This window comes from Muntiacus reevesi, chromosome 4 (assembly GCF_963930625.1).
Source record: "Muntiacus reevesi chromosome 4, mMunRee1.1, whole genome shotgun sequence".
Classification (NCBI taxonomy): Eukaryota; Metazoa; Chordata; class Mammalia; order Artiodactyla; family Cervidae; genus Muntiacus; species Muntiacus reevesi.
In genome coordinates, this window is record NC_089252.1 from 101,385,319 (window position 1) to 101,399,592 (window position 14,274).

The window sequence follows — 14,274 nt, forward strand, 5'->3', positions numbered from 1 at the left end:
TGAGCTCAGTTAAAGGGCCTGAGTGTCCACAAACACCCAGACAACTCTCAGCCTTTAATACCAAATGCTGAGTACTTTTAGGATGCAAAAACACTACCAAGAATAAAACCTCAAACAACAATACATGGGATTGGTGGAAGGAAATGTCCTGCAAGGACAGCAGACAGCTAGGGTTTGAGGAATGCAAGGAACTGATTAGCAAGACACTGACTGTAATGCTTCCAAAAGAATCCTGCAGGGACTTCCCTTGTGGTCCAGTGGTTAAGACTCTATGCTTCCACTGCAGGGGGCAATGGATTCGCTCCCTAGTTGGGCAACTACAATCCCAAATGTCAAGTTTCCTGGCAAAATATTTTTTAAAAAATAACAAATCTGACATTAGAAAAAGAACCTTGCACTATAAAGTCAGGACAGGTCAAATGGATGAAGTCAACTCAAGATTAATATTTGAGGCGCAGAGCTTTCTCCTGAGGTCCCCATGTTTATGTAAGATGCATATGAATTAACAAGATTCCATGGTTCCTAAAATGGGTACTGCTCCTCCTTGTCTTCATTATCACATACAAATATGAACCCTATTTGAAACTTCTAAACTCTTTCTTCCTATAAAGGCTGAGCCAAGGTCATTGTTTCAAAGACACTGGAGTAGAACACAATCTAGAAATTCATTACAATTCATTCAAAAACCTGATGATAGTTTATAAAAATCTAACTTCTTTCCAGAGCCTGACTTTCAACCACTGACTAACGATGCATCCCTACTTTCATTAGAAAGTAGTAACATTTTAGTTTTGGGTGTTGGTATTCCTTCTTGGTTTTAAGCAACCAGAGAGGAAAACTATTGGGCAGAGTTCTCAAGATACTTTCTCTGTTGCTAAAAAAAATAAAAGGAAATACACACACAGCTGGCCAGAAAGAACCCCTGCCCACACACCTGAGAGGCAAAGAGAACTTTGATAGTGTATCGCCCGGCGGCAGGAGGCACATATTTGACTGTAAACGTATCATTGGCGTTGTGAATAATGTCAAAATCCACGTCTTCCTCCTCATCACTTAACACCCGGGCATCACATTTAATGCCAACGCTGACATCACCTGGAACAGACCAGCCTATTAGCACTGGTTTATAAGAAATGGCACGTCCCATACAATCACTTCCAGCTCAAGCTCACACCCCAGAAAAGCAGCTGGGAACTTTCCAATAAGTAACCTGAGAAAAGGGATGGTATTCAAATCAGGGTTTTGGAGAAGGAATGGAGGATTAGCAAAGATCTCACCACCGAACTGACTCAGACACTCATTAGATGAACAATCATCTATTCAGGCGGACTGTTTCTCGGTTCAGAGTTCACTGCCCTTGAAAAGTTACAAAGAGGACTTCCTTCCCAAGATGCAACAAGCAGCGCGCTGGGTGAAGCCCCCTTTCACCTTCGCCAGCCTCAGTACAGTCCACGGTGAAGTGAGTGGGCTCGTGCGCCTTCAGGCCACTTCTCTCCACTCCTGGCCCAAACACTTTGACCTTCTGGGGATGGCTACCCTGTCCGATGCTGACCTAGAGAGGACAGGGAGAAAAGTAATCAAGTTCTTCTGCATGTGGACCCAGTAAAGACACGGTCAGTTGTCAGAATGTCACACGTGGGGGCAATCTACAGCACCCGGCCCTTTTGGCCGCCCCATCTTCCAAGGTACACCAAGCATGTTTCCATGTACCTGCCTCGACCATCAAGCATGGAGCCCAGACCTGCCTCAGGACTGGGCTTTTTCACACCACGACCAGAATTCCGCTTCACAACCTACCCTGTAAGGGCTGTGCGGGATGTTGACACCTCCCCAGACCACGGCAATGGTGTGCTTGATGGCCTTAACCGGGGTGTATGAGCAGGCGTAGGTGCCATCCATGCGGCTCTTCATCTGGATGTCAATGGGCTGGCCGTCCCCGTCCTGCAGAAGAGCAGGGACTGAGTACAGAGCTGGGCCTCACACTGTCTCCACCAAACAGGGTCACTGGGTCTTCCCAAATCACCACTCACTCATCTAGCCAAATTTCATGGAGCGCCTATGATGGGCCAGGTTCTCAATGCAAGGAACACAAGTGATAAAACACTATATGCATTTATTTATCTTTAATTACTAACAACAAATGGTTTCCCCAAAAAAAGCCATGGTCACTCAGTGCTTCTTAACTTTAATTCCTGCATTTAAATCCTGGGGCCAAAATTCAATTAAATGAGGTAAACATACTTGCTACACTCTGGTTTACAAACTCTGCCATCATAGCCACACTAAAGGACATTTACAGGGAGATCTGAAACAGACAAGCCTGATTTCCACAGAATACAAACCATAAAGATGAGAAAAGCACACTGCTTTACATATTAAAATACCCTTTAGTCCTCACATAAACCCTTTGAGAAAAATCATCTTTTTTGCAACATGTGAATGAGGAAACTGAAGATCCAAGGGACTGGTTACTTGCTGTTATATGTATCTCGTTACCTGATAATTACCTGCACAGGTAGCAAGTAGAAACTTACCTGAGCAAATATCTTTAAGGGAGCTTTTCCGGCATCCTTAGGATCCACAGTGAACTCAGCCAGGTTGTTGACAATGCATCCGGATTTCTCCAAACCTGGCCCGTATGCTTGCACCTGGGACAAAGGACCAATAGTGACTTCCTTTCTTTGTAATGTGCTAACTACACTATCAGAAGACAGGCGACCAGGGAAGGGGGAGAGGGGAAGCTATGTCTGGCTTCACGGTACAGTGTCCTCTACATATGAACTTTCAAGCTGTGAACTTTCAAAGATGGGAATATGTGTGCCAGTCCCTGTATGTCAGCTGTTGTAAGGTACTACTGCACCTTTCAAGGTACTGTATTGTATGATTAAAACTGTTCATTTTTTGTGTTTGTTTTTTATGTACATATTATTTGTGTGAAAAGTATTATAAACCTATTACAGTACATACGTACATGAATGCTCAGTTGTGTCCAACTCTTTGCAACCCCATGGACTGTGGCCCACCAGGCTCCTCTGTCCATGGGATTCTCCAGGCAAGAATAATGGAGTGGGTTGCCATGCCCTCCTCCAGGGGATCTTCCTGACACAGGAATCGAACCTGCTTCTCTTGTGTCTTTTGAATTGGAAGGCAGATGCTTTGCCACTGTGCCACCTGGGTAGCCCTATTATATACAGTACCATATAGCCGATTGTGTTAGTGAGGTGCCCAGGGTAACATCCTTCAACTTATGAAAGTGCTCTCAGAAGAGAACTCATTCGTATGTAAGACACTTACTATACCTACATAACAGGATGGTTATGGTAGTTAAAATGCTAAAGTAACCTGGAACTTGGAGTAGGAAGTGGCAGCCCGCTCCAGCATTCTTGCCTAGAGAATCCCATTGACAGAAGAGCCTGGTGGGCTACAGTCCATGGGGTCACAAAGAGTCAGACACAACTGAGCGACTGAATACACACACACACACAGGCAACCTGGAACTTAAAAACATGCAGGAGAAAAACTCTGTAAAACCTGGCCCCACACCAGCCCCTGCTCCCTGTATTAATGTGTGAAGTAACCAGTGCACGGACTCCGGATGTGCTCAGTTTCAATGCTCCCGCTTGGAGGGGGTTCAGACTCTCTCCCACTGACAATATCCCAATGGTCTGCAGCCCCCAGAGAGCAAAGAACCAGCAGGTAGACAAAGAGGAGCAGCTACCAGGCTGGACTGATGTCAGCCTACGGTCAGCTGTCCATGTGGGCCAAAACCAGCACACGTTGGGCAGGGTGGGGTGGGGTGGGTGGTGGCTGCCGAAAGCCCAGCTGGCTCAGACTTCATGGTTATCAGCCTGCTAAACGATTCAGAGAAGCTCCTGAAGACAATGCAAACACTGCTCCAACTTAAGAGAAGGGGAGCTGGGGAGAAAAATTAACAAGTCTTTATTTAAGGAGCACCTTGAGAGAATACCTATAGAAAGTGGTAAAACTGAAATGGGATGCTTGGGGTACAAGAAAAATAGCAGCTTATGGAGCCCCCTCTGTGGGCCAGGCACTATGCTAATAAGAGCTGGTTTGTTCCTGTTACCTCCTTGAATCATGCCAGAAACTATAGGAAGCAGCCACTGGAATCGTCCCCATTTTATAGAGGAAGATACAGAAGTCAGAGAGGTAAGTTACTTGCCACATGTTAGAAATGTACTAAGAGGTACTTGTTTTTCAGTCACTAAATCACGTCCAACTCTTTCCAACTCCATGGACTGTAGCCCGTCAGGTTCCTCTGTCCATTAGATTTCCCAGGCAAGAATACTGGAGTGGATTACTATTTCCTACTCCAGGGGATCTTCCCGACCCAGGGATCAAACCCACATTTCCTGCATGGCAGGTGGATTCTTTACCACTGAACCACCTGGGAAGCCTGCTAAGTACTACCAGGCTTCTAATTCAGGTCTTTTTAGAAACTTCCTAAGCTTTAAAAGACTCTTCTCTGTGATTTCTCCACACGCTACTCAAGGAAACTCTGTGGGCATAGGAAGGAATGCCAGGAGCCAGAGGAGAGAGGACAGGAACACGACACGCTGACTCACCAGGTCTGGGTTGTAGTCTCCCGAGGCCGGGTGGATGTAGGCCATGAAGGGACTGTCCTTGATGTCCTCATCGTCGCACATGATGTGAACGGCATATTCACCCTGCTCCTTGGGCCAGTACTTGACATCACACGACCCGTCATTCTGGTCATCATACTCAATCTTCGCCTGCGAGGGGCCTTCAATGGCAAACCCTGGGGACGGGGTAGGAAGACCCTCTGGTTACAAGGTATCTAGTCTGGGTTATTACCAACCCATTCCTTCTGCCTCCCTGAAAACCAAGTGCTAGCCAGAAGACTGCAATCTGTTGGGGTCCCTTTCCCACAAAACCGAACTTACTAAGTCTTCAAAAGAGATGGAAGGTTGGATTTTACATATTTTTTTTTAAAACATCATTGAACGGAAAGGTTAACCAGCAAACTTTCTGTTGGCAATATGGTAACATGAGCCAAAAACCTTAAAACAATACCCACCCATTGCCCCCACCAAATCCACTTCTGGGTTTTTATCTGAAGGAAATAACCAAGGATGTGTGCAAACAGTTAGATACAAGGATATATATTCAGCATTGTTTTCATAGCAAAACTCTTCAGCTATTTTGCTGAAGGGCCTAACAGTAGTGATATCCATGCCTTGGATTTCCGTAGATGACATGGGAAATTGAGACAGGTCCTATATTCGCCTGAGGCAGAAAGACATAAAGATACTTTTGCAGCAGATAAACATTTGTATGCCTATGTACAGAAATAAAGTCTCGGAGGATATACTGAAAGGTCTAATACTGCTTCTAGTCTATAAGGATATACTAAGATGTTTATCATTTCTCTAAACAGAAAAATTAAATCTGATTTCCTAATTTTTCCTCTTTGCTTATTTCTATTTGTTAACATAGGGGTCATTAAACTTTAACTGCTGAACCAGATCTGACCCAATGCATGTTTTTGTAAATAAGGAACACAACCACATCCCTTCACTTATGCATTATCTATGGCCACGATCAGGCTACAATGATAGTCATATAGTTGTGTCAGAGAGAATATGACCTTCAATACGGAAATATTTGCTGTCTGTTCCTTAACAGAGAGAGGTGCCGACCCTTGTTCTAAAATGATCAAATCTACATCAGATGCTTATTTAAAATACACTCAACTACGCTCCAAAGAGTATTCACTTTTCAAATTTCTAATTTCGCAAACTTCATTCATCTAAACTAAGGATCAGTCAGTAATATCTGCCACGTGTCAACTATTTTCCTGGTACTGTTGTAGGCACAACATCCACAGGAAGCCTTTGCCCTCATGGTCTAGTGGATGAATGAATGTTGGTGCCAGAGGCAGAGGACAAGCAGAACATGGGAACTGCAATTTGTCAGGAGTATCCAGAGATGGTCCTGGGTGGTCAGGAGGCCAGAGGCTCAGGGTAGTGAGGCTCAGAAGAGGCCTCAACACACAGTCTAACACGTGACCCAGGCACCCTGCAATCTCAGCCACCAGAAGCCGCTTCCACTTACCCAGAGACCCCACTTCAGAACCAATGGACTCCACCACGAAGTCTGCTGACCGCCCAACAATCCCGCCGTGGAGGCCAGGTCCCCATGCACGGACTTTCTGCATGCCTGCTTCAGGGCCAACTTGAACTTCGAAAGGGCTGGAAGGAAAGGAACAGAGGAAGCATTAAAGAGAAGCGAAGAAAGGGCTACATACAACCACAAGCTCTTTATACATGCTCTTTCCACTGGCCTTATCCTTTCATCTGCAGCCCCAAGCTCCAACCAAGCCCTTCCTCCATACAGGTTCCCCCACAACCATTGTTAGGTCAACAATATCATGTAATAGGACTGCTTCAAACCACACTGCCTGGCACTATCCTGGTCATTTGCCTTGTATGCACACCAGGCTGTGAGCCCTGGAAGGCTAAGTGAGTGTCTACATTCCATCCACTGCCAGCACTAAGACAAGAAAACTGGGTTGAATATGCTCTATCTCAAACACGAATAAACGTGCTTTGACTTCGGCACAGGAGATTTAAAAAACATTGCTTAGATTCTCAGAAGCTTAAAATATACACAGACATCTCTTGAAGTAAATGGAATTTATTCAGAGCCTAAAGCTGCCCCCAGGAAAGCAGGGAAGGCAAGTGAAGCCCGCAAGGCAAAGCTATAGACTGTGCCCCTTGCGTCCTGACCGCGCTCACAGCGAGGATTCTAACGTCAACCAGAGCAGATTCTGCCATTTTACCCATGGCATTCATGAACAGAGAGGCACACATCGAAAGAAAGAGAATCTGTTTAAATGAGGGGTATAGACACACAGCCCATTTGCTCTGTATCACTGTTCCTTCTGGCTTGTCTGCCTCCCCACAGCTTTAAACCGCCAGCTTTCGATTTGAAACGAGGCAGCTGAAACCACAGTGACTTTCTGCTGCATTTGAGAACAGGCCAAATGACTGTGTACTGTTCTGAAAAAAGAAAAAAAAAAAAAAAAAGCTTTTGACAGAGCAGCTCTCCTTCCCTCCTGTGGTCTGGGAAGTGAGCACCACAAGCCTGTCCTGGGCCGAGCATGCCTCGGGAAAAGACGCAACAATCCCAGCTAGAGACTCACCTCTTTTGAATGTGGTGTCCCCCCCACGTGATGGAGACGCTGTATTTCCCTTGGGTGCTGGGGTAATACTCAAATGCATAGACTCCATCCTGAAAGCCTTTCTGTTTCACCAGCTCCTCCAGACCCTCTGTGGGAAGGAAGCACATGGTCTTTCCAGTAGCCGTCCAGGCTCAGAACAAGAATCCACAAGACAGAAACAGAAAGACAGCAAGAGCCACAAAACAAAACCACGTGGATGGTCTCAGAGTGTGGGGTTCCCCCACCCCAAATTGGGAGGTTACTCCAAAACCAAAAACAGACACGTCTACTTCAAAGTAGGGGAAATGGAAGATTTCCCAGCTCACTGACTTTAGAAAGCTTTCTCATGTATGAGGGGCCTGTGAGGTCCTAAACCCCTGGGGCCGGTAATATTTTTCAATGATCAAAAAGCCATCCTTTTTAGCTGCCCGCAAAAATTGCACAGGGAACTCTACTCAATATTCTGTAATAATCTAAATGAGAAAAGAACTTCAAAAAGAATAGATACATATGTATGTATAACTGAATCAGTTTGCTATACACCTGAAACTAATATAACAACATTGTTCATCAACAATGTCTCCTGCATCGGCAGATTCTTTACCAAGGAGCCACTGGGGAAAGCCTAAATTCCACTATAAAATAAAGATTAAAAAAGGAAAGAAATTTTTTAAAAAATTGTAGAAGGAGTAAACGCTTATGAGTATTTGGCATTAGGGTCCTGGCATATCCTTTTCAACTAAAGTTGGACAATGAAAGCAAGAAAGTTCTTGTATGCTATCTCCAAGAGAACAGGTTTCAGAGGCTACCCCACCAACTCCAGACTGAGCCATCAGGCAGGAACTTGTTTTATGTTGAGCCCTGAGGTTTGGCCGGGAAAGCCATTTAGTCAAGTTAAGAATCCAAGGTCAGAAAAAAAAAAAGAACTCCTCCTCAGTTCCTGTAGCAACAAGCCAAGAGGGAGGCCAGCCCCAGAGCAGCCTCACTCCAGGTCTGGCAGTCTAGAACCTTGGCTGCCCTCAGGGCACAGCTGCCCCAAAGCTCAGTGCTCTGAGATCAAATATTAACTTTCTGGAGCTCAGAACACTCCTGCCCCAGCCTGCTAGGAACATAGGGGAGTGAGAACAGTCCCGGAGCAGGAAGCGAGGATTTTACAAAGCTTGGGAGTAAAACTGCCGAGGCTACTGCACTCACAACTGGAAAATGTCGAGTTGATTCTCTGACCCAAGGCGGGGAATTCATGAAGAGAGTAGGTACTTGTCCTCCTTTCTCTTTTCTCAAGAAAGAGAGAGGGAGTTGCAAAGTGCCATGCACTCTTCCACAAGTGGCATTTATCTACAGAGAAGACAGTCGTAGGGAATTTATTCTCCTTCTATAAGCACTTATCAAAGTAATTAGGTATCTGCCATAATTTCATTGTCTATAAAATGTAACCTGTAGAGGGGAAAATTACTGGCTTTGGAGATCGGGCTTGAAATCTAGCTCAGATGCTTAAAAACTTTGTGACTGTGGACAAGACCCTTCCTCTCTGAGCCTAGGTTTCCTCAAATTAAAAAAAAACAAACAGGGGGCCATTTCATATTGCTGTTCCAGCTCCAATATTTATTTCTTTTTCCGGAAGCCCTAACATAATATGAGGCTGTCAATCCAACACTGTTCCCACATCCAGGGCAAACATTACTAAACAATCAGTTTCCTTCTACATGGAGCAGAGAGAGCCTCCAATCTCTGACACAGCTCTCTGGGATAAATTGATCAGGACTGGCTGTGTGATGAGACCCATATGTCACGGCTGTCAAGTTAAGCTGAAATCACATTGAGACAGGGAAACAAAGGAGCACTTACTAGGACCCTTAATGGTGACGCCGAGCTCTCCACTTCCAGCAGCTTTGGTGTCAACTCTGAAGTCTGCAGTTTCTCGGACGCGAATGCCTTTAGGCTGCAGGCCTCGGCCACTGGCCCGACAGGCGTTTGGATTGCAGGCTGGAAGCACAGTTTCGACATCAATTCAACCTTTTATTCTTTAGTCAGAGTTGAGTAAGCCAAGGTAACTTTGAGCCACCCGCCAAGAAAATGTTTGCTTTGCAGAGTGTGCAGCAGCTGCCCGAGACCAGGGGTCTCCTTCAGGGAGCACACCAGGCTAGCAAATAAAGACACAATATAACTTTGTCCAGGGACCGGGGAAAAGTTACTTTGGCAAAGAAAGCAGGAGTGCACAGCGTGAATTTGCTGGACTCCTGGTATTTGCTGAATCCTGGCATTTATCCTCTCGGTGGTAAAAGAGAGTTAAGACCTAGGGTTGGACATTGCTCAAACTTCACGGTCATACTCAAGGGTCCAGTAATTGGGAAGACTGGAGTTTTTCAGGTCTACTTGGAAAATGTAGCACTTGAAAACATCTGACCTGGTTCCAAACTTTGGATCAGTTGTTTCTAAAAGTCTAAATGTTGTTCTCTTTCCCAGGAACAGCCAGAGGATGGTGCAAAGAAAGACCAGATCAACCCCACCTCAACCAAGGCAGACAGTTTAGTGCTGTTACAAGGACCTCGGAATGCGGGTGGCTACTCTCAATTTGATTTCTGGGTCCAGTTAAAAAACCTAAAGTTGTAAGTCTAGGGCAAAGGTAGCTTCTAACATTCCTACATAAGAGGTTCACAAAACGATTCCATGGGGTTTGTCAAAGGTTGATAAAAGACATTGATGTGCCCTGGGACTTTTCTGGTAACATAAGCAACCTTCTCATTAAATACAGAAATAGGAGATTCATAGGTAAAATGTCAGGTTGTTCCTTTCCAAATCTGACACTGCATATTTGACAGGCTCGCTCTATACACTAGGGGGTCACAGACTCCAGAAGACAAGACTGTTTATTGTAAAATCATTTAAGTGGAGGAGGGGTCAGTACATCAACAGAAAAACTCTATTAACTATTAACTAGTACCAGTGATAGATGGATATGCCAGAAATGAAAAAAGTAATCCACAAATGAGAGGAAGTCAGAAAACATCACTAAAACTAGGAAAGCTGTTCAACATTCTTTCTTGCATTATGTCAAATGAAGTTCTGTTTCTGAATACATTTATTTAATTTTTCCCCCTTTGTCAAGGGGAAAGATGTTGGTCATACCAGAAAATAAGTCACAACAGGATGATAGGACTTCCCTTGGACGGTTTAAATGTGTCTTTAAAAAAAAATAAGTCATGGAAATGCTGAGTATGGGCAAGAGTCTCAACATCAGCAGGAAAACTGCTCAGTTCATATAAACACTAAATGGAACTAAAAAGTCTAAAGGAAACCACCGAATTTTCCACCATCTTGAATGACCTAGAGATGTGTAGACGTAAATAGAGAGTGAGTCTGGGGTCTGGCCAGACAGGTGGTGCTAACACCTGCACTGTAATTTCCCAAGGTCACGAAGATCACAGGCCCGGTGGACACCCGGAGGCAGCATGAAGACTGGCAGAGAAGCCCCACCCAGGCAGCCCTTACCCAGTGAGATGCCTCTGGCCCAGTGCTTTCGACTAGGAAGCCAACAGCTTCAGGCTCCAGGCCGGCCAAGAGGCAGGATTCAGAAGAGGAAGCCAGGTCTGCAGACGCAGATGCACAGAACAGAACAGGGAAAGGCAAGTACTGGTTAGAAAAGGTAGCAGAGACGGGGGGGGGGGAAGAGTAACTAAGTCAGAAGGAAAGAGTCTAACATTAGAGAAAAATGCATGCTTCTGGCTGCAGAGGGAGTTTAACAGCATGGTTAAGGAGCTGACAGAGACCTCGGTTCTATTCCTACTGACATCTAGTCCAGCAGCCCCCAACCCTTTTGGGCACCAGGGACTAGTTCTGTGGAAGACAATTTTTCCACGGCCCGGGGTGGAGGCGAGTGGTTTGGAGATGATTCAAGCACAGTAGGTTCATGCTCTTATAAGAAATCTAATGCTGCCGCTGGTCTAACAGGCGGGGAAACTCAGGCAGTAATGCAAGCAGTGGAGAGCAGCTGTAAAGACAGATGAAACTTTGCTCTCTGGCCTGCCGCTCACCTCCTACTGTGCAGCCCAGGTCCAGGGGCTGGGGACCACGGGTCTAGTCCAGGCTCACACCTTATGACACCTAAGCCTCAGTGTCTTAGGTGCCAGCTGGGAACAATAGCCCCTGGCACACCGCGGCTGGTGTCATGATCAGATGCCATCGTGCTCTGTGCCTGATAGCCAGTAAAGGAGGCAACAGGGGACCGGCCACGTCACTGCTGTTAATCTCAGCCACAGACACCCTCTCCTCACACAGCTTCCATCCTGCATCTCTCAGTGAGGACCATGAATCCTGGCACAAAGTGTTTTGGGGGCGGATTAAACAGGTTAATATAAGTAAAGCACTTAGGTCACTGCACAGCTCATAGGAAGCTATTAGTGTTCGTATCTTGAGGACAAAGTAGATACTACTATTAATGTCTTGAGGATACTTCCTGCCAAGGGGGCCCTGGCAGCAAAATGCCAAGTCTGAGTTCAGTGCTAGGCCCTGTCATGCACAGCCAGCCTGAATGCCAGAACCAGAGGCGGTCAGCTATTCCAGCACTCACCTTCCCCGACCTGAACAACGAAGGGACTCTTGGGGATGGTGTCCCCAGCAAAGGAAACCCTGACCACGTGGGGGCCAGGCTGCATTGGTTTGTACACACATCGATACACTTGGTTTCCTCTGTCTTCCACGAGCAGCTCCACGGTGTTCCTCCCCTGCGGATCTTCCACTTCCACACCAATGTCGCCCACGCCAGCACCTAGGAGAGAGAGAAGAGGCCATGAGTCCAAGTCGCCCCCTGGAAAGTTCCCTGTGGATGAGAGCGAAGGCAGGTATAAAATGTAAACCATAGGAGACAGAGGGGCACTTAGAAGGTGCATACCCAGACCTGTTTCTTAGCAGAAATAAGGAAGGTGGAGAAAGGAAAGTTGCTTATGGGGAGGGGGATCATAACCAACTTTCATTTTCCCACAATTCTTATTTCCTAAAATTTCTATTTCGAAAAGAAAGCTGAAAATTCAAGAGTTGTGTTTTATTCATTCCTTTTCTTACCCCTCCTTCCCACCGGACCTTGCATAGAATGTGGTCCAAGAGATGATTGTCAAACCTTAGTCTCTTTGGAGTATTTATCTAGTCAAGTCAGAAATTGATTATTAATAATCAAAGTTAAGATTGAGTATGAGATTTTAGAGAAGAAAAGCTGGTTTTGAAAAATCTAGAAATATAACCAACATGTTTGAAAAAGCTAATTTTGTTGTTGGCCATTCAATTTAAAAGACAAAAAGTCCAGGATCTCAGGTTTCTAAGGATTATCTCCGGCTCTGGAAGAGGAGAGGTGCTACCTGCTGTGTAGATGTCAAAATAGGTGGGCTTATTGGCGATGTTGCCAGCAGCTTCCAAGCCTGGGCCTTTCGCAGTGACTTTACTGGCGTCTCCCTGGGCCTTGTCGACATTCACCTCGAATGGGCTCTTGGAGATGTGCTGTCCTGCAAAGAGGACTGTGACCTACAAATGACAGGCAGGGGAGACATCATCACTTCTTCCTGTTCAGTGAGACCACCTTCTCCTCCATCTTCCTGATCATACACACAAAGGTCCTGGAACCAGGAGCTCTGGGGAAGTGGCCTCACTGGGACTCCCATCTGACTCTACCAACCACACAGCTGGGCCTGGGACATCAGGCCTTTAGCCAACTAAAACACATCAGACATGCCGAGATTAGCCCCTACAGAGGCATATGCCCAAGCACTTCAATCTCTAGACACCAAATTCTTTAAGGCAGCTGCAAAAGGGACCACTGTCCCTGTAGAATGTCATGTAGAGTTCCAGGAGTTCAAATCTAAGAGTCAAAGTATTTTTCAAAGGACCAAGACCATTTTCAGATACATGGATTTGAGACATAAGACAGATTTCTATCTAAACTTTGAGTTGAAGTTCTCATCTCTTAAATTCTGAGGGTTATCAGATTGGGTGGGCCACTGGCCTCCTCCGCACTCAGGCTTTGATGCTGATAGAGCCTCCGGAGCACCGTGAAGAGGGATATTTAAGGAAACACTAAAGGCAAAGAGCCCATAGCTCAGCATTTACTCTCCAGGCTTGCAGTTACAGTTATTAGTTACCTCAGTGGAGTCAGAAAAACCTTAACAACGCTGCAAAGAATTTAATGGAATTCAACCAATCTGCATGGAGTAGTGAATGTCTCAAGTCTGATTCACAGGGATCCGAGATTTTTGACAATGAACATGGATACTTGCATAAACAAAAAGAGAAATCAGAAGAGAATTTAAGGGACTTCCCGGATGGTCCAAAGGTGAAGAGGCCACCTGCCAGTGCAGGTTCAAGCCCTGGTCGGGGAAGATCCCACATACGGTGGAGCATCCAAGCCCACGCACCACAGCAAGAAAAACCAACACATCGAGAAGCTGGCACAACGCAACTGGGGGAGGCCCCCACTTGCCACAAGAAGAGAAAGCCTGTAAGAAGCAATGAAAATCCAGTGCAACCATATATAGATGGATGACAGATAGACACAAACTTAAGAAAACCATGCTTCTTCCGCATCTATCAAAGCAAGCACAGAAGAGCATTCAAGCAAAGGCCGTGATGTCTTATCTTACTTTGTGCAGTCCGGTGACCTTGGGCAGATACTGCACAGAGTATGTCTTGTTCTTATCGCTGTCAGGGGTCACGAGTGCCTAGGATGGAAGATGAGTGACAGTTAGAGAAGGCACCAGTGTGAGTAAAAATGTGCTGTACTCGCCAAGGGCCCACAGCAAGGTGCCAGGCCAGGAACCTGCCCTGGCTCTTCTCTGGCCCACCACTCCTGCAGGAAGCTCCAGGAGAGAAGCAGCCTTAAGTCACGGAAACAAAGTCACATTGGCACAGAGGTATAACCAAGTCAGGCCCCTCCATCGTCTCAGGGCTGTTACCTTTCCAGATAGGAAAGACTATGAAGCTAGTAACCTAAACCTTTATTGGCCCGGTAGTCATTAAGAGCTTATGACACCAAGCCCAAGGACAGGTACCAAAAATAAATCGGTCACAATTTCTGCCTCAGTGGGAGAAAC

General features: G+C 45.9%; 1 protein-coding gene across 4 annotated transcripts in view; it reads right to left on the reverse strand.

Annotated features, from left to right (window-relative positions):
- The window catches only part of FLNB (filamin B), a 136,730-nt gene that overhangs the window by 53,751 nt on the left and 68,705 nt on the right, over nt 1-14,274 (reverse strand). For all 4 annotated transcript variants that reach the window (XM_065933406.1, XM_065933405.1, XM_065933404.1 and 1 more), the window contains exons 6-16: nt 13,825-13,902; nt 12,550-12,712; nt 11,769-11,966; nt 9,047-9,184; nt 7,184-7,310; nt 6,094-6,230; nt 4,584-4,777; nt 2,535-2,648; nt 1,798-1,941; nt 1,429-1,552; nt 935-1,095 (exon numbers count right to left, since the gene is read on the reverse strand). In XM_065933406.1, the coding sequence (XP_065789478.1) occupies nt 935-1,095; nt 1,429-1,552; nt 1,798-1,941; nt 2,535-2,648; nt 4,584-4,777; nt 6,094-6,230; nt 7,184-7,310; nt 9,047-9,184; nt 11,769-11,966; nt 12,550-12,712; nt 13,825-13,902 (1,578 nt within the window). The remainder of the gene's footprint in view (nt 1-934; nt 1,096-1,428; nt 1,553-1,797; nt 1,942-2,534; nt 2,649-4,583; nt 4,778-6,093; nt 6,231-7,183; nt 7,311-9,046; nt 9,185-11,768; nt 11,967-12,549; nt 12,713-13,824; nt 13,903-14,274) is intronic.